Below are 24,695 nucleotides of genomic sequence, written 5' to 3' on the forward strand. Positions count from 1 at the left end.
GAAATAGTCTATTTATTGGATTATTACATTTTAATACAGAATGTGGCCTAAGGGTTAGAGGTGTAGCCCCTGGTGGTGTAGGGTACCATCCTGAACCCCTGGTTATCTGTTAAAGTCAAGTTTATACGTTTCAGGTTGAACCAGGGGTCCAGTACCTAGAGAATTAGGCTCTTGGTGATTGCCCAGTTTGCCATCCCCTAAAATCGTCCCATGATGGATTTCTGTAGACATATTTTGTTGTGACCAATGGAGAAGGTCCTATGTAGAAAATGAGAGAGAGGGCCCCATAGTGAAAATAATAGGCCCCCCATTATGGTGCTGGGAGGGGCCCATTTTTGGTTCCCTTGGGCCAATTCTAGGCCCTTTAATTTCCTATAGTGATGCCATCGCTCTATAAAGGGGAGTCCTGTATATGTTCTTGCCACCTGTACCAAGGCTTTGGGCTCTCCCAGTAGCCTCATGTGGCCCCTCTGTGCCGGGCTCTTACAATTCCTGTTATACCCTCCTGATTGAGTACATAACTCATTGCTCCGTCGTCTCCACAAGGTTGCTGTGACTTTAGTGGCAGAGCTATTAAGGAGTAACAGCCGCGCTCCACTGACCTTCGGTGCACATGCAGTCGTCGTAACACTTGTTATTAAGCCCTCGATTGTGAGGCTTGCAGAGATGTTCCCGTAAATCACAGCATGATCCTGGGAACAGAAGATTCACAATACAATAAATACTTGGCGATAAAAGTGTAACCGAAGGATGCAGTGGCATTAAGGCAGAAGGACAGCTTCTTCACATCCAAACCATTAAGAGACCGAGTGTACGAAATATAGAAGAACATCTGATGCACATTATAAATGTGAAAACCGTTCTATAATATGTTACTTCTATGCTGAGATATGGCCACTTGAAGGTGCAGGCCCAAAGCCTGAGGCTGCACTACTGAGATCTCTGACATTAAACCGGACCAGAAATAAGAGACCTGTCCTATAGGTATCTGCAGGGATTAAGCCAATGTGCGACCCCGCTGTCACAACCCTCCGGACGCCTTTTGAAGTGGCTTTTCTCCCCTGTAAAACAAAGAATCAGCCATTTTAATTTTTTGTGTGTGATTCTTGTCTCCTCTGTCTACATCTGTCAGGAGAGAGTCAGGAGTCATTTATTCTTTATAGGGGCCTAAAATGCTCCCTTCAAATTTCTGTCCAGGCCTGTGTTGTCATGGAGACCATGTGTAGGCCCAAATCACCAACAACGTCAATATCTATCCACCATAGTGGGTATGTGCATGCAGACATGTCACCGTTGATTTGGATGGTGATTTCAATCCACATAGGTTCTTCCATGACAACATTGCACCACCTGACAGGAGTCCATCGTTACCGACAGCTCAGTGTGCGGGCAGGGTTTGTGCATATGGCGCTTCTCTTTGGACCGGGGTGCTGGAAATTTTCCGGGATGTTTTCCAAGAAGTTGTGACAGTCCCGGAAAATTTGGGAGCGCTGTCAAATAATGGAATGAGAACAGGAAATCCTGTTATTAGAATCTCACAGCGAGAAAGAATAACCGGAAATTGGTTCTTACATGAGTGGAAACGGGGAGACAAAAAACAGTTTTGCTCACCTGGGGGAGGTGAAGTTGTAAGGGGTATACAAGGACTAGTTTGTGCCCCACTTCCCCCCTTGCCTGTGTATATACGTCCCTGAGAAGCTGGTACATTTAGTATGTCTTATTATGCTGCTATATGTGTGTGTTATGATGTGTAATATACTGTATAGATAGTGAAAGTGTAGTATTTGGATTAGCCCACTAGAGGGGGGCATCATAGGCATAGTAATAAGATAGGGATTAGTTGAGTTTGGAGGGGCCAACTGTGTAAGATAAAGAGAGCTTGCTGAATTTAGTCAGTAGGACCTGGAAGTCCGGACAGGGCAGTTGTGCCATGCAACGTTAAAGTAAAGCAGCCCAGCTCGTCCAGGGTCTAGGAGCAACGGTCACCCGGATGGTGAAGGAATACAGAGCAGCTTCAACATGGTGGCAATAAACTACGTAGCAAGATGCCTAAATGTCCGGGGAACTCCTGAAGATAGTTAGGCTGGCCAGACAGAACGCTGCGGTACTGGAGGCGACGGTACAACCCTGCGATATTCCTGGAGCAGTGAGGGACAGCACAGTTAAAGGAAAGGTTATAATGTGTGAAGGATCCTGTGTTGTACCTGTGACTGTTCTGGATGAGTTGAGAATAGAACTGAGCAAAATTGTTTGTTTAAAACTGGATCTGGACTCTGCCTGTCTTTGCATGGTATTTGGAGAGGACTCTGATGGGACACCCTGCTAGAGACCTGCAACCGGGGGAATATGTAACCTTTACCCATTTGTTGCCCAGTTTTATTGGCAGCGTTTTTCATACTTGAACTGTGGAGATCATGGACGCTGAGTGATCCGGAACTGTCATTGTAAATAGTTTGCACCTCTTTAGGTGCCCTCTCTTGGTTTTACATAGGTCTTTTATAAATAGGGACTACCTCATCGGGGAGCAAGGCTCGTACCAAAAGGACACTGCAAGAGATCCCGGCTGGGAGCGGTGTCCAGCACTTACAAGAATTATTGAAGTTTTGATGTGAAGTATTTTATAATGTGCCTTATGACAGTATTAATAGAGAATAGCTTTTATATAGACTCTAGTTAGTATCAATGACAAATAGGAATGTTTTAATAAAGAAATGTGAATAAAGATGAAGATTTGGAAAATGCAGGTGACGAACCAGGCATTGGCGGTTGTCACTTAGGGTTAATAAAAGAAAGTAGAAAATGTGTAAGAAGAAGTGATAATGCTTGAAATAGCACTTTAAATTAGGTAGCATAACTTTAAAGATAGTTAGTTAAAATTGTTTGCAACGTTCAAGAGACAGTGCCTATCATATTGAGAAGATTAGATAAGAACTGTTTATTAGCATTACAAACATTTTGTATGTTCCTGTATTTGTCAACTTTTGTTTTCTTGCAGCTCGCGGACGTGCTGTGTTTAACGGGGGGGGTATGTGGCGCCCCTGAGGGTTCAGTCGCCATAGAGGTACTGCACCTCCTCCTGAGGTGTGGTACCCCGCTATCCAGGTAAGGTGGAGACACCTGACCACACTCTAACACCTGCACCCCACACCACAAAGTAGTGTAGCAAAGCACCTTCGGCGGCTCCCTGCTTGGAGTGTAGCATAGCACCCCTTGGTGGCTCCCTGCTTAGAACACGAAACGTGCTGGGAGGTGGGTGGAGTTTAGTATATATAAAAGAGCGGGAAGAGTTAAGTCAGTCATTCATTCAGTCAGTGAGTGAGGATGTAGAAGGACAGAGAGTGAGACAGAGAAGATCCCCGGGAGAGGGATGGGAGAAGGAAGTGCTGCAGCAGGCCATAGTGATCTGGGTCTGCTGGCACAGGAAAGAGACAAAGAAAGAAAGCTTGATTCTCCATTGGAAAGAAGGATTAGCACGGAACGTAAGGAGAATAGAGGAACTAAGGAACAGGGTTGGAAGAGAGAACCTTTCCCAAGTTCACAGCGCAAGGCCGGGGTCCAGTCCCCGAGGTTGTACGGATTCTAATGGTCCTGCAGCAGACACCGGAGGAATAGAAGTAGTGACTGCTTTATTCCCACACAAGACCTGGGGGCACAACAGCAACATAATAGTGAGCCGGGACTTAGTAGCAAGGAGTCCCCAAAGCAGGCTACAGCTGTCTGCCGTACAAATAGAGTTCATAGAACATCTGACAGGAGGAATTCCAGTGTAACTCAGTACTAGGAGTACTTAATTCAAAGGCGCTATAAGAGGAGACGTTCAGAAAAGGCACATATGTTGGCGGAGTGTTGGAAAGGAGTACTTCATCTTGCCTGGAAGTTGGCTGAGCTCCTGACCCGGAGGACACAGCACGGATGCAGGCACCTGTACCTGCAACAGACTGTGAGTAAAGCTTTGGAACTACATGCCCTGGTGTCCTCCACTTATTCCTGCGCCAACCTGCCCAGCACTGCTACATCCCTTGCGCTTGACACTGCACCATCTACGTGACACTTCACCTACACTGCCCTGGTACTCCAGCCCTGCTTGTGGAGGGCTATAACATCACTGCTGCACCACACCATCTGTCCCAGAGGATCTGTATGCAGCGTCAGCTTACTTCTTCATTGCCGAACACCACAGTTGGCATCACGAATCACTTATAAACTTTCACACTACAACAACTCCCTTTGACAATGGGCGCCCAGGGCCACGGATCGGGTCACCGCTGTTGTGACAATCCCCTCTGAGAGACCGGACCGGTACAGAGTACCCCACAGTCCTGGGGGGGGCGACCCAAATACAAGCAGAAACTCTCCAAAAACTCACAAGTTCAATGGATGCAAGAATTGTGAAGGTGATATCAAAGAAGGGTTCCTATGTTAACCTGTAACTTGGCCTGTTAGGATGTTTTGGAGTTAAATAGCTTTTTTGTTCAGTGAATGTGACCTCCTAATGCTGCAAATTCCACAAATGAGCATTTTCAGTTCTTTAAAACATATCAAATGTTTAGAAATTCTGCTGTGCCTAATAATTTGGAACAATGCAATTTGAGTTTTTATTCATTTTGGAGATTATACTGTTAACATTGGGAGGTTTCTTCAATAAAATTCGATGTATACTCTAACGGGTGATGACTTTTATTAGACAGACTGTCATTTGCACCGACCATTTAGGAAAATCAGAGAAAAATATCATTTGCATAATAATTTGGAACATGGCGTATTATCGTAAATTGAATGAATGGTAATAAGAAAAAAAAAAGAAGAACAAAATGAGGAATTGAGACGAAGAAAAAAGAGAAAAAACGTTTAAATAAACTGGTTTCACCAGATGAAAAAGAACCCGCTTATGTGTGTATGGTGGAAATAGGGGTAAAAATGAGCGAGCCGCTCACTATAACCAGAAGGAAGAAAGGAAAAAAAGGGGATGTTATTTTTCCCATTTTCACTTTACATATCCCAATGTTATCACACAATAAAAATGTTTCTCTCTATAATAATAATTTCTCCTGTCCCCCATCCTCTCTCTCTTTAATCCCCCATTTCAGTTTCTTTCTCAGATACACTGGTTCTTCCATCTTCACCACTTCAGTTTTTTCTTTGTCTTAATTCATCTTTTTTTTCTCTTTTTTCTTCCCCTTTTTTTCGTCTTCTTATTACCATCCATTTAATCCATTATATTATTTTCATATAATTGGTAGCAATTTGTAGATATTTTTTGCACGGTGACGTTGCACCCCGGTCATGTGATCTCAGAGGTCCGTTTTTGCGCCTTTATTTGAATGCTGCGTCCAGTTACATCATCACTCGCTGGCTGTACTCATCATTGTGGTCTGTCCTGATGAAGATGCGAGTCACTTCGAAGCGCGTCGACCAATAAACTGCCGCCTTTCCACATTTCCCGTCTCCTGCTCATCTTTGCACCTCTGGTGGTGCAGATTTTAACCCACTCATCTCCAGCCTCATTTGAATCTCTCAGTAGTGCAGCCTCAGGCTCCGGCCTGTATAATCACAGCGCAGAATCACTGCTTCTGAGAAATCCCAAAAAAAAAAAAAAAAAATGTACCCCTGCTAAACACCGTATAAAGTGACAGCTACTCCTACCTGGCAGACAGTCCAGATGATGGTCGCACGGTTCCTCTTCACCCGTTGAGGTCGTATTCAGTTTTTCTCGTTTCCCTATTGCAAATACTTTGTTTAGGATGCCCATATATTTTTTACACCCAATAGTCACACATGTTAATGTATATTGGTATAAACCAAGTAATGATCATTTTAACCCTTTACTATAATCCTTTTGCCATATATGACAGTTCACACATGATTGTATCTGTACTCTGTGCCTTTAAGAGCTTGACCTTAAACTTGACTTATTTTATTAATAAGTAAGGGTAACCCCCATTTCCCCCTTAATTTCCACAACGTACAAGTACCCATTTTTGATGCAGACACATTTTGGGTATCTCCTTCATGCCCCATTAATTACCTTTCTTTGGCGATGGCCACGTGTCGGGCTTCATGTCTTCGTAATCTGTCCAGTCAAACATGGTCATATCTAATGTCGGCAGCACATCTCCCCCCTTTTTCCCATGGAACTGGAAAACAGTAAATGTATATAAACATGGTTCCCGCTGCAGGATTAGAAGCACACTTAAAGGGGGACCACCCAAAATCCAATTTCAGTTGATTTCGCATCATGCTATAACCTCTCGATAATCCCCTCAATACAGACTTTTCTGGGATTCATTTCAGAGACTGGTCAAGTTTTTTCTTTCTGCTTCCATTGCTCAGGACAACAGGACGTTGGAGGAAGTGTGACAATGCTACTTCCAGCCTGTTGTCATGACAATAAAAGTGTTTGTCGGAACCAAGAGAAAAACAAACCCCCCAGATTCTCATACAAGGGATTTAAGGGGACTTTTTTTCCCCCAGTACATCAGATGGTGTATCATCCAAAGACATCCCGCTGCACCTTCCGCACAGACATCCCGCTGCAACTTCCACAGACATTCCGCTGCAACGTCCGCACAAACATTCCGCTGCAACTTCCACAGACATCCCGCTGCAACTTCCACACAGACATTCCGCTGCAACTTCTGTACAGACATCCCGCTGCAACTTCCACACAGACATCCCGCTGCAACTTCCGTACAGACATTCCGCTACAACTTCCGCACAAACATTCCGCTGCAACTTCCAGACATCCCGCTGCAACTTCTGTACAGACATCCCGCTGCAACTTCCACACAGACATTCCGCTGCAACTTCCGCAGACATTCCGCTGCAACTTCCACAGATATCCCGCTGCAACTTCCACAGACATCCCGCTGCAACTTCCACAGACATCCCGCTGCAACTTCCGCACAGACATCCCGCTGCAACTTCCACACAGACATTCCTCTGCAACTTCCACACAGACATCCCGCTGCAACTTCTGTACAGACATCCCGCTGCAACTTCCACACAGACATCCCGCTGCAACTTCCGCACAGGCATTCCGCTACAACTTCCGCACAAACATTCCACTGCAACTTCCAGACATCCCGCTGCAACTTCTGTACAGACATCCCGCTGCAACTTCCAGACATTCCGCTGCAACTTCCGCAGACATTCCGCTGCAACTTCCACAGATATCCCGCTGCAACTTCCACAGACATCCCGCTGCAACTTCTGCAAAGATATCCCATTGCAACTTCCGCACAGACATCCCGCTGCAACGTCCGCACAGACATTCCACTGCAACTTCCGCAGATATTCCGCTGCAACTTTCCACAGACATCCTGCTGCAACTTCCGCAGACATTCCACTGCAACTTCCACACAGACATCCCGCTGCACCTTCCGCACAGATATCCCGCTGCAACTTCCGCACAGACATCCCGCTGCAAATTCCACAGACATTCCACTGCAACTTCCGCAGACATTCCGCTGCAACTTCCGCACAGACATCCCGCTGCAACTTCCGCAGACATTCCGCTGCACCTTCCGCACAGATATCCCGCTGCACCTTCCGCACAGATATCCCGCTGCACCTTCCGCACAGACATTCCACTGCAACTTCTGCAGTCATTCCGGTGCAACTTCCGCAGACATTCCGCTGCAGCATCCGCAGACATTCCGGTGCAACTTCTGCTCACATCCTGCTGCAACTTCTGCTTACACATCCCGCTGCAACTTCCGAGAAGACATTCCGCTGCAACTTCCACACAGACGTTCCGCTGCAACTTCTCCTGAAAGTTACAGTTTGCCATGGAACCTTGCGAGCATCAACCGTCATCTCCCATCTCAGTCATGGGAAAAACTGTAGTCACATAAATGTGAATTGAGAATTTTGAGAATGATCGATCAGTCTTGGAGGAGAAAGAAGTAGATTTCCCTGATAAGATTGATTACAAAGTTTCTTATTTTCATGTATACTATTGAATTATGGGGAGATTGAAATGACAGTCACTGCTTAGGGTGTGTGCACACGTAAGCATTTTTCAAGCGTTTTTACTGGCAAAAACGCTTAGGCTACGTTCACACGTAGCGGAACTCTTGCGGAAATTACCGCAAGAATTCCGGATTCCATTCCGCGGGAAAATCGCATTTTAAATTCCTGTGATTTTGCCGCGGAAAAACTAGCGTTTTGCAAGCGTAATTAGCTTGCAGAATGCTAGCATTTTCCAAGCGATCTGGAGCATCGCTTGGAGAACTGATTGACAGGTTGGTCACACTCGTCAAACATAGTGTTTGATGAGCGTGACCAACTTTTTACTACGGATGCTGCCTATGCAGCATCAGAAGTAAAAGATAGGATGCAAAAAATAATAAAAAAAATAAAAAATATTGTTATTCTTACCTTCTGGCGTCCTGCGCAGCCTTCCCGCCTCTCTCCACGCTCCCAGTCCCAGTAATCCTTTGCGAGAATGACCGTGATGGTGTCCGTTCTCGCGGGATCGCGACGTCTCGCGGTCATTCGCGATGACGTCGCGAGTGATCAAAAAGGTAAGTATATATATATTTATTTTTTACAAATTCTGCAAAATCCCTTTAAATCTATAATTTTTTTTAGAGAAATTCATTATGGGAAGTTCATATGCATCCAGTGTCTGAGAAAACATGACTTATTTCTTCCATAAACAGCGCCACCATTGTCCACAGGTTGTGTCTGGCATTGCCTCTCAGCTCCATTCACTTCTATGTCTATTATCACTAGTCATAAGCCATGACTGGGGGATGGTGCTGTTTTTGGATAACCATGTGTGGCCATATTACCTATCAGACACCAGAGACGCCTCAGAAAATAGATTGATATTTTGTGATGTTCCAACCCTTTAATTTATGTGAGGCATGAAAGCGCTGCGGTAGGGGGGAGGGAGGAGGTCTCTCCCGGGAGAACGCAATTATTTGCGGCTGTACAAATTGGCTTTATTTGGAGCTGTGAGCCCCATGGTCGCTGCCGTTGCTGTTTAATAAGATATTAGTGTTGCGCTGAATCATAAGACTGAGTATTACCAGGAGAGCGGAGCGAGCGCTGCTCCGAAGCAGCGTGCGTGGAGCAGGCAGATGGAAGGATCAGAGGTTGCATGCTGTGTGTTGGGCCTCAGACTCAACCACAGAGAACAAAGGGTTTTATTTTCTATTTTTTCAAAGCCATCAGCCCTCGTCCTGCCATCGCCCGGAGAAAAACTTTTTCAAATATTAATCCGGCAGCGTCTCATCCCCGCTCGAGTATCATTAATTGCCCAGGGCAGAGCCAACCGTACGACATGATAACCACATTAACAGGCGCGTTCTGTGAACTGAAGGCAACTGGGGCGATGCGGGTTTATCGATCGGACATCTACCTTGCTGCGTCGTGGCATCTCCACCATCGCCGTGGGTTCCTGCTCGTTAATATACATCGGCTTGGTGATGGTTAATGGCGGTGCGGTGACTGACGCACCAGGAGACAGCGCAACATGAATGAGCTGGGTGGCCTCGCGGAGGCTTAAATCTTCTTTCAAAAGACCACTGGGCTCCGCTTCAAAGCCTCTGCCTGCAAGTACAGAGGAAAGGAGGATTAGAGAGCAAATTGGCCCTTATCACCGGATCGCCATCCGAAGGACGGACCGCTTCATAGCATTGTTTTCCGCTGTGGTACACCTGAGGGCAATGGAGCAGCGGGAAGGTTACACTGATTTCATAGATAAAAGGAAAATACATGGATAATACAGACAAGTCATTTTATTAGACATGTGAATAACGTAATGTATATACCGCAATACCTCTGCTGCGCTACATGGAATTGGCAAAAACAACTGGGATGGAGTTCTCAGGTTGGCATGCACTGTGCGGTGAGCAGGAATTATTACGCACCAGCAATAGTCGTCACATACTGTATATCGGCATGTCACATGGAGCTTGGAGAAGGCAGCAAAATTATAAAGTGCCAACATGAAGCTTTGACTGAGGTGCGATATCTGGCATGGTTTGCAAAAAGCTCCAGAAAAAAGTTAAAGCGCCATCTGGCAGCTTTATCCGAAGTATGATTAATGGCATGCAGCTCGGCATGTCACATACAGCGTGGAAGCAGCAGCAGAATTGTAGAGTGTCAATCTGCAGATTTAACTGAAGTATGATTTATATGATTTATGGCATGTAGCTCGGCATGTCCCATGCAGCAGAATTGTAGTGCGCCATCCTGCAGATTTAGCTGGTGTGATTTATGGCATGCAGCTCGGCATGTCCCATGCAGCAGAATTATAGTGTGCCATCCTGCAGATTTAACTGAAATGTGATTTTGGCAATGCAGCGTGGTATGTAGCATGCAATTTGGAGGAGGCAACAAAATTATATAGCGCCATCCGGAAGCTTTGACCCAAGTGTGATTTCGGGCATGTAGCGTGACTTGTTCATGGGAAAGGATGACAAACGAAAAGTCTCGCCTGCTTGTCCCTGGTACGATGGCATATCCCTCCGCACACCTATCTGTGCATAACGATGATCTGTTAGTTTAGCTCACATTATAAACATTATTTTACTCCCCCCCTATACCTTCAGCTCACCCCTCAGGAGATGCAATGCCCTTTCCTTCCCAAGAAATACAGACCAATGGGACAATTACCCATAAGTCGAATGATGTATATGCACAAGCAGGAGGCAGCGCAGGGCCCACGCGTTTCGCTCGTAGTATATTTCTTTAATTATAACCCTATGTTGCAGCTGTCTCTGGTGGTGTCTGTGCTGGCTTATCAGCAATTACAGCCTCGCTGTTAGGATGTGTGTAATTGCATTCATTTGTCTAAATTAAGGCTCCCCGCTGACTGCTCGTGTTCATGAATTCACAGGCTATGATCCTCCCAGGAAGCGAGAACGCGTCTTGTAAGCAAACCCGACCAGACAGAGAAGATGTCTCCAGTGGTGACGATTAGCGTTCTGCTGCTGACTATTCCCATCATGATCTCCAAGTTCTCGTTAGAATCCAGTAAGCAAATCTTGGTTAATAAAGTCTTGTACGTGGGCCCAGGAGTTCACCAAAGTGCCGCGCGTTAATCTAGCCGCGCCGTTATTACAATTACGAGAAACAGAAGATAGATATTTTTATGGCACAATATTATTTGATTTTAGATCCTAAAAATAAGTAGACTAATCCACGGTGCGGAGCGGGCCAGCAACACGGATAATCTCACTCTGGGGGACCATAAACCTCTCTTTGATGCTTTGGGCTGACATTAAGAACATTGAGGGGAAATCTTTATCTGCTGGATTAAACTCTTTGCAGCCCTGAAAATCGCTCTTCCCAATCAAATTGAGGACGAGGGTCAATAATTGATCTCAGCGATGGGGCGTTGCACGTTTCGGGCTGGTAATGTAATGGTGGCAGGTCCATAGAGGACAATAAAAAGTGAAGCATTTCTGAAATTTGCCAGGTGAAAAAGGCTCCGGTGGTTTCCAAGTCAACTCGGGCGTTGAGTATGGTGGGATTTGTCATGTTCTTTAGCCTCGGGCAGAAGAATCACACAAAACACATCAATTTCCAGACTCAGACTATGCTAAATGCTCAATGTAACCCTTCGCATCCCTATGTGTGTGGTGCAGAGATAACATTGCCCATGTGGATCCGATTACTGGGGACCCAATAGCTCCTCCAAGAAAATTTGCACATATAAGACCCTCGGTACAGCGTTTACATTGGTGTTGTGAATATACCAATGGTGTCACTGGCGCAGCCTAGGGGGGGCGCTATCAGAGGGCACGTGAACGAGCGCAGGGAGTGAAGGAACAAGGCATGCAATGCGCAAGGTCCTGAGATTAAGGCCTGTTTCACACATCCGTATGTTACCATCAGTCAAAATCCGCCGTTTTGCAAAAAAAATGGGTCCGCCATTTTGCTTGGTGGATCCGTTTTTTTTCCCATTGAGTTGCATTACCGGCGAATCTTGATGGATGGCCATCCGTTGGATCCGTTTTTTGCGGATCCGCCAAAATTTGGCGTCCGCCGACATGCCTGGACGGACAATGCAACGTTTTTTCGGGTGGCCGGATCCGCATTTTACATTGCGCATGCCCAGAGGACTTGCCTCGGCCGCAAATTTAACCCTAAACTCTGTTCTGGTGGCTGAAAAATTCTCTCTCTGTCTCTCTCTCTCTCTCTCAGACAGCGGTTCCTTTAACCCCTTCACCCCCAAGGGTGGTTTGCACGTTCATGACCGGGCCAATTTTTACAATTCTGACCACTGTACCTTTATGAGGTCATAACTCTGGAACGCTTCCATGGATCCCGGTGATTCTGACATTGTTTTCTCGTGACATATTGTACTTCATGTTAGTGGTAAAATTTCATTCAAATAACTTGCGTTTATTTGTGAGAAAAACAGAAATTTGGCGAAAATGTTGAAAATTTCGCAATTTTCCAACTTTGAATTTTTATGCCCTTAAATCACAGAGATATGGCACCCAATAAACTTGATAACTAACATTTCCCACATGCTTACTTTACATCAGCACAATTTTGGAACCAAAATTTTTTTTTGTTAGGAAGTTATAAGGGTTAAAAGTTGACCAGCGATTTCTCATTTTTACAACACCATTTTATTTTTACGGACCACATCACATTTGAAGCCACTTTGAGGGGTCTATATGATAGAAAATACCCAAAAGTGACACCATTCTAAAAACAGCACCCCTTAAGATGCTCAAAACCACATTCAAGAAGTTTATTAACCCTTTAGGTGCGTCACAGGAATTTTTTTGAATATTTAAAAAAAATGAACATCTAACTTTTTTTCACAAAAAAAATACTTCAGGTTCAATTTTTTTTTATTTTACCAAGGGTAACAGGAGAAATTGGACTGCAAAAGTTATTGTGCAATTTGTCCTGAGTACGCTGATACCTGATATGTGGGGGGGGAACGACTGTTTCGGCGCATGGCAGAGCTCAGAATGGAAGGAGCGCCGTTTGACTTTTTCAATGCAAAATTGTCTGGAATTCAGATCGGACGCCATGTCACGTTTGGAGAGTCCCTGATGTACCAAAACAGTGGAAACCCCCCACAAATGACCCCATTTTGAAAACTAGACCCCCTAAGGAACTTAGCTAGATGTGAGGTGAGCACTTTGAACCCCCAAGGGCTTCACAGAAGTTTATAATGCCCGGGCATGAAAATAAAAAAATCGTATTTTTTCCACAAACATGATCAATTAGTCCCCAATTTTTTTATTTTCCCAAGGGTAACAGGAGAAATTGAACCCCAAAAGTTGTTGTCCAATTTGTCCTGAGTACGCTGACGCCCCATATGTGGGAGAAAACTACTGTATGGGCACACGTCGGGGCTCGGAAGGGAAGTAGTGACGTTGTGGAATGCAGACTTTGAGGGAATGGTCTGCGGGTGTCATGTGCGTTTGGAGAGCCCCTAATGTACCTAAACAGTGGAAACCCCCCACAAATGACCCCATTTTGGAAATGAGACCCCCTAAGGAACTTATCTAGATGTGTGGTGAGCACTTTGAACCCCCAAGGGCTTCACAGAAGTTTATAATGCCCGGGCATGAAAATAAAAAAATCGTATTTTTTCCACAAACATGATCAATTAGTCCCCAATTTTTTCATTTTCCCAAGGGTAACAGGAGAAATTGGACCCCAATAGTTGTTGTCCAATTTGTCCTGAGTAGATTGATACCCTACATGTGGGGGTAAAACACTGTTTGGGCTCATGTCAGAGCTTGGAAGGGAAGGAGCACCATTTGACTTTTTCAACTCAGAATTGGCTGGAATTGAAATCAGACGCCATGTTGCATTTGGAGAGCCCCTGATGTGCCCAAACAGTGGAAACCCCCAATTCTAACTCCAACCCGAACCCCAACACACCCCTAACCCTAATCTCAGCCCTAGCCCTAACCGTAATGGAAAAATGGAAATAAATACATTTATTTTATTTTATTATTTTTCCCTAACTAAGGGGGTGATAACGGGGGGGGTTTGATTTACTATTTATGGCGGTTTTTATGCTTGGCGGCTGTCGCACGCTAAAAGACGCTTTTTATTGTAAAAATACACTCACTGGCCACTTTATTAGGTACACCATGCTAGTAACGGGTTGGACCCCCTTTTGCCTTCAGAACTGCCTCAATTCTTCGTGGCAGAGATTCAACAAGGTGCTGGAAGCATTCCTCAGAGATTTTGGACCATATTGACATGATGGCATCACACAGTTGGCGCAGATTTGTCGGCTGCACATCCCTGATGCGAATCTCCCGTTCCACCACATCCCAAAGATGCTCTATTGGATTGAGATCTGGTGACTGAGGAGGCCATTTGAGTACAGTGAACTCATTGTCATGTTCAAGAAACCAATCTGAGATGATTCGAGCTTTATGACATGGCGCATTATCCTGCTGAAAGTAGCCATCAGATGCCTGTTCTTAGCTGAGAGGAGTGGTACCCAGTGTGGTCTTCTGCTGCTGTAGCCCATCTGCCTCAAAGTTCGACGCACTGTGCGTTCAGAGATGCTCTTCTGCCTACCTTGGTTGTAACGGGTGGCAATTTGAGTCACTGTTGCCTTTCTATCAGCTCGAACCAGTATGCCCATTCTCCTCTGACCTCTGGCATCAACAAGGCACTTCCGGCCACAGAACTGCCGCTCACTGGATTTTTTTTCTTTTTCGGACCATTCTCTGTAAACCCTAGAGATGGTTGTGCGTGAAAATCCCAGTAGATCAGCAGTTTCTGAAATACTCAGACCAGCCCTTCTGGCACCAACAATCTTGCCACGTTCAAAGGCACTCAAATCACCTTTCTTCCCCATACTGATGCTCGGTTTGAACTGCAGGAGATTGTCTTGACCATGTCTACATGCCTAAATGCACTGAGTTGCCGCCATGTGATTGGCTGATTAGAAATTAAGTCTTAACACTCAGTTGGACAGGTGTACCTAATAAAGTGGCCAGTGAGTGTAGTTTTTGCATCACCACATATTGAGAGCTATAATTTTTCTGTATTTTGACCCACTGAGTCATGTGAGGTCTTATTTTTTGCGGGACGAGTTGACGTTTTTATTGGTACCATTTTCGGGCACGTGACATTTTTTGATCGCTTTTTATTCCGATTTTTGGGACGCAGAATGAACAAAAACCAGCGTTTCATGAATTTCTTTTGGGGGGGTGCGTTTACACCATTCCGCGTGCGGTAAAATTGATAAAGCGGTTTTATTCTTCGGGTCAGTACGGTTACAGCGATACCTCATTTAGGTCGTTTTTTTATGTTTTGTCGGTTTTATGCAATGAAAACTATTTTATATAAAAAATAATTATTTTTGCATCGCTTTATTCTGCGAGCTATAACTTTTTTATTTTTTCGCTGATGATGCTGTATGGTGGCTCGTTTTTTGCGGGACAAGATGACGTTTTCAGCGGTACCATGGATATTTATATGCGTCTTTTTGATCGCGCGTTATTGCACTTTTTGTTCGGCGGTATGATAATAAATCTTTATTTTTTGCTTCGTTTTTTTATTTTTATTTTTTAAGGGGTTCGCTAAAGGGATTAACTAATGGGACAGTTTTATAGGGCGGGTCGTTACGGACGCGGCGATACCTAATATGTGTACTTTTATTGTTTTTTTTTTTCAAAAAATGGATTTATTTGGGGGAATATTTTTTTTTTTTTTGTAATTTATTTGGCGATTTTTTTTAAATTATTTTAACACTTTTTTTTAATTTTTTTTTTACTTTATTAAATAGTCCCAGGTGGGACATCACTGTTCTGTGACAGATCGCTGATCTGTCACATCACAGATCACTGTGACAGTTCAGCGATCTGTCACAGGCAGTGCAGAAGGCTTCCTCATGCCTGCGCTTTGCAGGCACTGAGGAAGCCAGCTTCCTGCAGGCCCCCGTCGCCATCTTGGATTCGGGGGCCTGCAGGAAAGGAGCCCCCCCGCAGCAGCGCAGCACATTGCACTGCCGTGGGGGGCTCAGGGAAGCAAGGAGGGAGCCCCCTCCCTGCCGATGCTTCCCTTTAACCCCCGGTACACCGCGATCATGTTTGATCGCGGTGTGCAAGGGGTTAACGTGTCGGGGGCGGTCCGTGACCGCCCCTGACACATTGTGCCGGGTGTCAGCTGTGATAATCAGCTGACACCCGGCCGCGATCAGCGGCGCTCACCACGTGGGTGCCGCTGATCGCGGTAGACGTACTATCCCGTCCATGGGCATAGGGGCCCAGGTCCCATGGACGGGATAGTACGTCTGATGTCAGGAAGGGGTTAAATTTCTTCCTTCACCGGATCCGTCAAAAAAACGGTCCGGTGGCACACATTGATGTCCGTACACAGGCGGATCCGTTTTCCGCCATTTTGGCGGATTACAACTGACAGAAAAAACTGATGTGTGAAACAGGCCTAAGCAGTGTGCACAAGACCTGGAACTAAGCAGTCGCATGACCAGGGGGCGGAGTCACCACACGTGAGGACACGGAAGGCAACTGAGCACGCGGAGTACAGGGCACAGAAAGTAAACGTAGTCAAAGGAGAGCCAAGGGTCAAAATCCAGACGGGAGCGTGGTACCTAGGGATAAGACAGAGAGTAAACGGAGACAAGCCAAGGGGTCACAACCAGGAGGGACAGGGCAGTACAAAGCAGGATACAGAGGCAAAAGTCAGGGGACAAACCGGGTCATACACAGCAAAGCACACAAGCACAGAGGCACAATGTTTACGGATGAGTAACCTGGGTCAGCAATCACAAACCGAGAATAAGTATCACCATCACCAAATCCAGGAATTGCCATGCCAACATTAAATAGAACCAGAACCACAGAGAGGCGAACTAAAATTAACCCTGACCTGACCAGGATGGAGGCGGAGCCATCCTGTCCAGAGTCAGCCAGAGCCCTGACCTAAACCCAATTGAGCATCTCTGGAGAGACCTGAAAATGGCTGTCCACCAACATTCACCATGCAACCTGACGGAACTGGAGAGGATCTGTAAGGAAAAATGGCAGAGTATTCCCAAATCCAGGTGCGAAAAACTTGTTGCATCATTCCCAAGAAGATTCATGGCTGTACTAGCTCAAAGAGGTGCTTCTACTCAATACTGAGCAAAAGGTCTGAATACTTAAGACAATGAGATATTTCAGTTTTTCTTTTTTAATAAATTTGCAATAAAATTCCACATTTCTGTTTTTTTCAGTCAAGATGGGGTGCAGAGTGTCCATTAATGAGAAAAAAATGAACTTTTTTTGAATTTACCAAATGGCTGCAATGAAACAAAGAGTGAAAAATTTAAAGGGGTCTGAATACTTTCCGTACCCACTGTAGACCAGTGATGGGCAACCCTTTGAGCTTGGGGTGTCAAAATTTGCCAAAAAACGAGCATAACTCAGGTGGTGCGTCACTTTGAGAAAAAAAAACATAATTTCACGATATTTATAGTTTAAATAACAAAAATGTATAATTGTAATATATAACTGTATTTAATAAATCAAAAACTAATTATTTAACTTACCTGCTTAGTGACTTCTTTTTTCATCCGTCAGTCGGTTTGTTTTGTTGGTCTTGATATTTGACTTGTGTTAAACTTTGTTTACTTAACCTTGTTTTTTTATTTTTTGGATTCTCCAATGGGGGGGCAGTGACAGAAGATAGAATTATAGATAACCCCTATTTGCCTGCAGGGCTAGCAGGCTAACTAATCTAACTGACCACAAGATGGCACATGTAACTGTCTTTTAGGAAAGGGCAGGGTTAATAAGCAGAAATAGGGGTTAATAAGGATGGACAACAGTAATAGTGGTGAAATGGAGTCTGCTCTATGCTGCAAGATGGCGGTCCTTATGTAAATTAAGATGGCTGCTGCTATTTCTAGAAACGGCACCCATAGCACAGGCCCTCGCCTCTCCCAGCCTCCTCATCAGTTATCTCAGTGATGGTCAATTAGAAATCCACAACACCCCAGAACAGTAGATTGGATAATGGTTGCCGATATTGGCAATCACAGGGCCCCCAGAGATGCGTCCCCCGTGACATTCCGCTTTTCCCTGCTCTGCCGGCCGGAAGTGAGGTAAAAGATCCCCTAATGGCCTAACGGAAGTCCCAGAACTAGATGCTCTGTGCCGGAGTTCTGTTGTTTTGGCCTACAGAACTCCGGCACAGAGTATCTACGCTACACTACAGCAAATGTTTTCTCATCGGCTAGAGATGGGCGGACCCCTGGATGTTCGGTTCCGGCTGAACAGTTAAAAAAGTTTGGGTTCGGGTATCAGAACAGTACCTGAACCCGGACCTCATTCACTTGAATGGGGGCCCAAACATCCAGTGTTTGCCACGCTGACATGTGCATGACAGCATGGCAAACACTGCTTCTGATCGGAGGTGAAATCATCCCTGCCGGTCAGAGAGCCACAGTTCCCACACTGTCAAAAGACAGCGTGAGCACTCAGTTGTGATTGGAGATATAAAAGTTTACCTCCGGACACTGGTGTCTGCTGATCCCACAGGTGTTTTCAGCCAACAGCACACAGATAAACAGGTGGAATGCACGCTCCAAAGATCCCAGGACCCAACAGGATCAACGACTCACAAGAAACACGAAGAAGGAGAAGCATCCATTCCAGGAGAAGAAAAATCTTTTGCTTTTATTCTGCCATCAATAAATAGTATTTATTGATGGCAGAATAAAAGCAAAAGATTTTTCTTCACCTGGAATGGATGCTGCTCCTGCTTTGTGTTTCTTGGGACCACTGATCCCATCATCTGACACCTGCTGCCTCTAATAACAGTGAGAGCAGGAGCAGCAGATGGGAGTACTCATCCTGCTCCTGCGCTGTAAATAAATAATTAAAAAAAACAAAACGGTGTGGGTCCCCCTGTATTTCTGATAACCAGCCAGACAAAACTCACAGCTGGGGGCTGCAACCCTCAGCTGTCAGCTTCAATAAGGCTGGTTATCAAGAATAGAGGGGTCCCAACACTGTTTTTTAAAATTATTTACATAAAAAACAGCATGGGGTCCCCCTTATTTTTGACAAACAGCCTTTCTAAAGCAGACAGCTGGGGGCTGGTATACTCAAGCTGGTAAGGGACAGTGGATATTGGCACCCCCAGCCTAAAAATAGGAGCCCGCAGCTGCCCAGAAAAGGCACATCTATTAGACTGGCTCTCCCAACTTGCCCTGTAGCAGTGACAAGTTGGGTTCATATTTGTGGGGTTGATGTCACCTTTGAATTGTCAGGTGACATCAGGGACATGAGTTAGTAATGGAGAGGCATCTATAAGGCACCTATCCATTACTAATCCTATAGTTATAATGGTAAATAAAGACACAGCCAGAATAAAGTCCGTTATTTGAAATAAGACTAAACACAGTTTTCCATTTTTATTTAATCGCCTATTCCACCAAAGCCCTAGTTTTCCTGTAATAAAACTAAAACAAAAAACAACAATATACCATACTTGTCGGTCGTTTTGCCCCACGCCTTAATCCATGTCTGGGGGATAAATAGTTTTCAACCCCGACGGTGTCAAGATGCGACCGTCCAGGCTGAGAACCACTGGTAACTGGACTGCTGCGAGCGCAGCCTCAGAGACCAGTGGTGACTTCACTGAGGTTACCTCTGGTCAGTGAGGCTCCGTTGCCAGCCGGGCAGAACTGCCGTGATCTCGTTGACATCCCCGCTAGCACCGTGAGAGTTTTTCACAAGTGGGAAGAGCCAGGCGAAACGCCAGAATTAGCACATCTAATAGATGTGCCTTTTCTGGGCCGCTGCAGGCTGCTATTTTTAGGCTGGGGGGGGGGGGGAGTCAATTTCCATGGCCCCTTATCAGCCTCAGAATACCAGCACCCAGCTGTCATCTTTTGCAGGGCTGGTGGTCAAAAATGAGGGGGAATTCACGCCATGTTTTTAAATTATTTTAAATAATTAAAAAAAATCAGAGTGAGGACCCTCCTATTCTTGATAACCAGCCTTGCTGAAGCTGTGAGTTTTGCCTGGCTGGTTATCAAAATAGGGGGGAGCCCATGCGTTTTTTTTTTCTAAATTATTTACAGCGCAGGAGCGGTTGATGAATATTCCCATCATCCACTCCTGCTCTCACTGTTATTAGCGGCAGCAGGTGTGGGATGATGGCATCAGTAGTCCCATCAGCTGACACCTGTGACCGGATTTAAACTGGTTCACCCTAAAATCACAGCTGAGCGCTCATGCTGTCTTTTGACAGCGTGGGAACCGCGTCTCTCTGACCGGTGGGGATGATTTCACCGCCGATCAGAAGCGGTGTTTGCTGCGCTGGCAGCCTAACCCGAACAGTAACACAGACTCTCTGGAGAAGTCCGTGTTCGGTGTCCATGCCCAAACAGTAGGTGTTCGGTACGGACGCTGAACTTTACTGTTTGGGTTCGCCCATCTCTATCTTCGGCTACTGCACCTGGTAGTGCAGGAGCCGAGGATGAAACGTCCTTCTCGGCATGCGGCCCCATACTTCTCTGCATGCGGCCGCGTGTCATCGAAAATTATTATTATTATTATTTATATAGCACCATTGATTCCATGGTGCTGTATATGAGAAGAGAGTTACATACAAATTACAGATATCACTTACAGTACACAAACTAACAATCACAGACTGATAAAGGGGAGAGAGGACCCTGCCCTTATGGGCTTACATTCTACAGGATGGTGGGGAAGGAGACATTAGGATGGGGGGTTGCAGCAGCTCCAGTGATGGTGAGGCAGTAGCTCTAGTAGTGGTAAGGAGGAAGCGGGGATCATTGCAGGCTGTAGGCTTTCCTGAAGAGGTGGGTTTTCAGGTTCCTTCTGAAGGATCCGAGTGTGGTTGATAGGCGGACGTGTTGGGGGAAGGAATTCCAGAGGATGGGGGCTATTCGGGAGAAGTCTTGGAGGCGGTTGGGTGAGGAGCGAATAAGTGTGGAGGAGAGAAGGAAGTCTTGGGAGGATCGGAGATTACATGAGGGAAGGTATCGGGATATATGGAAGAGACAGGTTATAGATGGCCTTGTAGGTCAGTAATAGTAATTTGAATTGGATACGCTGAGGAAGTGGGAGCCAGTGAAGAGGTTTGCAGAGGGGAGAAGCAGAGGAGTAGTGAGGAGAGAGATGAATTAGTTGGGCAGCAGAGTTAAGGATGGACTGGAGAGGTGCGAGGGTGTTAGCAGGGAGGCCACAGAAAAGGATGCTGCAGTAGTCGAGACAGGAGATGATGAGGGCATGCACAAGCATTTTAGTAGAGTGAGGGTTGAGGAAGGGACGGATTCTGGAAATCTTTTTGAGCTGGAGGCGACAGGAGGTGGAGAGGGCTTGGATGTGCGGTTTGAAGGACAGGGCAGAGTCAAGGGTTTCTCTGAGGCAGCAGACCTCCGGTACGGGGGAAAGCGTGATTTCGTCAATTGTTATAGATAGGTCAGGTAAGGAAGATCTGTGAGATGTGGGAAAAAAGATCAGTTCAGATATGTCCACATTCAGTTTGAGGAAGCGGGAGGAGAAGAAGGAGGATATGGCTGATAGACACTCCGGGATTCTGGAGAGCAAAGAGGTGACGTCTGGGCTAGAGAGGTAGATCTGAGTATCATCGGCATAAAGGTGTTACTGGAATCTGTGGGACTTTATGAGTTGCCCCAGACCAAGTGTATAGATTGAGAAGAGTAGGGGTCCTAGACCAGAGCCTTGGGGAACTCCAACAGAGAGATGGTGGGATGAGGAGGTAGTGTGGGAGTGGGAGACGCTGAATGTGCGGTTGGAGAGGTATGAGGAGATCCAGGATAGAGCGAGGTCTTTGATGCCAAAGGAAGAGAGGATCTGTAGTAGGACGCAGTGGTCAACTGTGTCGAAGGCAGAGGACAGGTCTAGAAGCAGTATAGAGTATTGTCCGTTTGCTTTGTCTGTAAGTAGGTTGTTAGTAATTTTGGTCAGGGCTGTCTCAGTGGAATGATGGGGGCTTAAACCAGATTGTAGATTGTCAAAGAGCAGGTTAGATGAAAGAAGGGAGGAAAGTTCCCCGTGGACGTGCTGCTCCAGGAGTTTGAAAGTGAATGGAAGCAGCGATATTGGGCGATAGCTGGACATAGCGGTTGGGTCGAGGGTTGGCTTTTTAAGGATAAGCGTGATTGTGGCATGTTTGAAAGCAGAAGGGAAGGTACCGAAAGTTAGTGATAGGTTGAAGAGGTGGGTTAGCGATGGGATGAGTGGCGGTGAGGTTGGGGAGGAGGTGGGATGGGATGGGGTCGAGTGCACAAGTGGTGAGGTGTGATTTGGAGAGACGATGAGCAAGCTCCCCTTCTGTGATGTTGGATAAGGAGGTTATGGCGTTTGGGCATTGGTCTGGTATACAAAGGGGGTGTGTGGATGAATAATAAATACTTGCCGTGTTTGGTCTATCTTGTTTTTGAAGTGCGTGGCAAAGTCCTCAGCAGAGATTAGGGAAGTTGGAGGGGGCAGTGGTGGGCGGAGGAGGGAGTTAAAAGTATTGAACAACTGTTTAGGGTTGTGGGATAAGGAAGATACAAGGGATGTAAAAAAGGCCTGTTTAGCAGAGGTGAGGGCAGATTTGAATGCAAGTGTTGCTTGTTTGAGTGCAGTGAAGTCGTCTTGCGAGTGCGTTTATGATTGTTATAGTGGAAACCACTTCAATTTAGAAGTTTCTGGGATACAGATTACGACCGGTGTGAATAGAAGAAATACCGGAATGTGATTTCCGACAATCTCCATTGGTTTGCTGGATTGCTTGTATATTTTATACCCTGCATGAATATAGGCATTCTGTATGTTAATTTAAGCATTTCATACATGACAGTAAATAGCATAATCCCTAGCTTCATAACAAGTTAAAAACACTCCTTGTGTCCACCCTCAACAATGTTTCATTGTTCTTCAGAGAATACCACACCGTAGACCTAAATTCACAAAAGCGTACAAAAAATTGTCCCATTTTCATTTAGAAAAAACAGACAACATTTCATCTGCATTGTTATTGCAAACCCATTGACTTAATAGGTTATTCTCATCTAAAATGCAGAAAAGACTAGTGCAAGCGGCGACTTCTTTTCATATGCAGATTCAGTCCGTGTAAATAAAAAAATGGTCATCTGGATAGCCCCATTGGATAATATTCGTTATATGCTTTCATGGACAGCATTCGGATTGAAAATATAGTAAATGTATCTTAACTGTGAGATTTGGCAAGCCTGAAGACATTAACCGCTTACTCTAACAATGACATATTTTGATCATATGCCCAAAATGTCTAAGATTGGAGGCCAACTCAGTTTCTCTAATCCCCGCCAATATGTCCATGCTGTGACCGTTTCTGGTCACATACTTCCCCTGCAATGGTTGATCAGACCTGAATGTCCACGATGTGCCAGCTGATCTTACAAAGCAGCTCGCCATTCTAGGTCATAAGGCCTCCTTCACACGTCCATATAAAACACGTGTGTGAAAAAACGGTACCAGTGTCGTCAGTGTTTTCCAACAGTGTGTCATTCGTGTGTCCGCTTTTACCATTAGGGCTCATACTCACTTGCGACTGTGTGTCAGTGCTGACACGCGTGTCATAGGTTCACCATCACGGCTATAGAAGCTGGATTCATGCTTGATAAAACGCCAATAATGCCGCAGTTGAAGCAAATTTATTGCACTTTTATGAGTTTCCATTGATGCTTCTGCCATTTCGAGCCCCGGCTGCTCCTGGAAGAAATCGTTCTGTTTTGATGTCCTATAATTCTATGTATTTAAATGTCACCGCCGAGTTCCAAGCCGGTCACTGAAATAATACCATATCTGCGCTCTTTCAGACAGTCAGGGAATGTATTCAGAAGTAGGGGGATGTGACATTTTTGTATTTTTTTGGGAGTCATCTTAGCGTGCAGAGATTTGGTGGGTGCGGGAGATTTTATCTGATTTCTTTGACTGATTTAACTTCAAGAAAAAACACCCTGCAATGTGATAAGAAAAAACAAAATTCCCTGCATGAAACAGCAGTAATGGGTGCTTATCTGTGTGAGCAGGAGGATCTGCTGTAAATATATACAGTTGTCTCTGAACTAGTAGGTGTAGATTATCTGCTATGATGTCTCCTATACACAGCACACACAGGCATGAGGGATATCTCCTCTCCTGTCTCTGTGTAGCACATGTTCAGAAGCAGCAGAATCATGGTGAACATTATATAGCAGTACTGAACAGAGTAGCTGTGAATCCAGTACTGAGGTGAGATAAGACACTTACTAGAAAGCAATTTCAGCACGGAAGACAATATACAGCAGTTGAAGCCACAGGAATGCAAGCTTGAAGCCGGAAACTTGGTATAAAATACACAGAAGTTGGGCCATGCAAAGGTAATTTGAATGCATGAACAGTGGTTTGTTTGTTTTCGCACCTGTAGTATACAGTAGTACTATGCACTGTAGATGTGAATCCAGCTCTGGGGTGAGGGGAGGTAAACGTTTTCTAGAAAGCAGCAGTTCCTGTCAGTTTGTGTCTGTGCCTCTCTGTTTCATTCTGCTTCTCTTTCCTTTCCACTCCCATCTTCATAGACAGCTGTAATCTCAGTGAGATGGAAGTTCATCTTGTGTTCATCAAGACAGATTTTAGCAATTTTTTCACAGTGAATAATGAAGCAAACGGGAGGAGAACAAGTGTCTCATAAGTGGATAAAGAAGGAGATTTCTCTGATAACATATATTA

General features: G+C 45.3%; 1 protein-coding gene across 4 annotated transcripts in view; it reads right to left on the bottom strand.

Annotated features, from left to right (window-relative positions):
- DRAXIN (dorsal inhibitory axon guidance protein) overlaps positions 1 to 24,695 on the bottom strand; it is a 60,092-nt gene that overhangs the window by 2,175 nt on the left and 33,222 nt on the right. For all 4 annotated transcript variants that reach the window (XM_073585042.1, XM_073585041.1, XM_073585044.1 and 1 more), the window contains 4 exons: positions 9,368 to 9,558; positions 6,026 to 6,134; positions 5,644 to 5,718; positions 603 to 692 (listed from right to left, as the gene is read on the bottom strand). In XM_073585042.1, coding sequence (XP_073441143.1) covers positions 603 to 692; positions 5,644 to 5,718; positions 6,026 to 6,134; positions 9,368 to 9,558 — 465 coding nt within the window. The remainder of the gene's footprint in view (positions 1 to 602; positions 693 to 5,643; positions 5,719 to 6,025; positions 6,135 to 9,367; positions 9,559 to 24,695) is intronic.

The sequence above is a fragment of the Dendrobates tinctorius genome, unplaced genomic scaffold, assembly GCF_039654945.1.
Source record: "Dendrobates tinctorius isolate UK_male_01 unplaced genomic scaffold, ASM3965494v1 ptg000086l, whole genome shotgun sequence".
Taxonomy (NCBI): domain Eukaryota; kingdom Metazoa; phylum Chordata; class Amphibia; order Anura; family Dendrobatidae; genus Dendrobates; species Dendrobates tinctorius.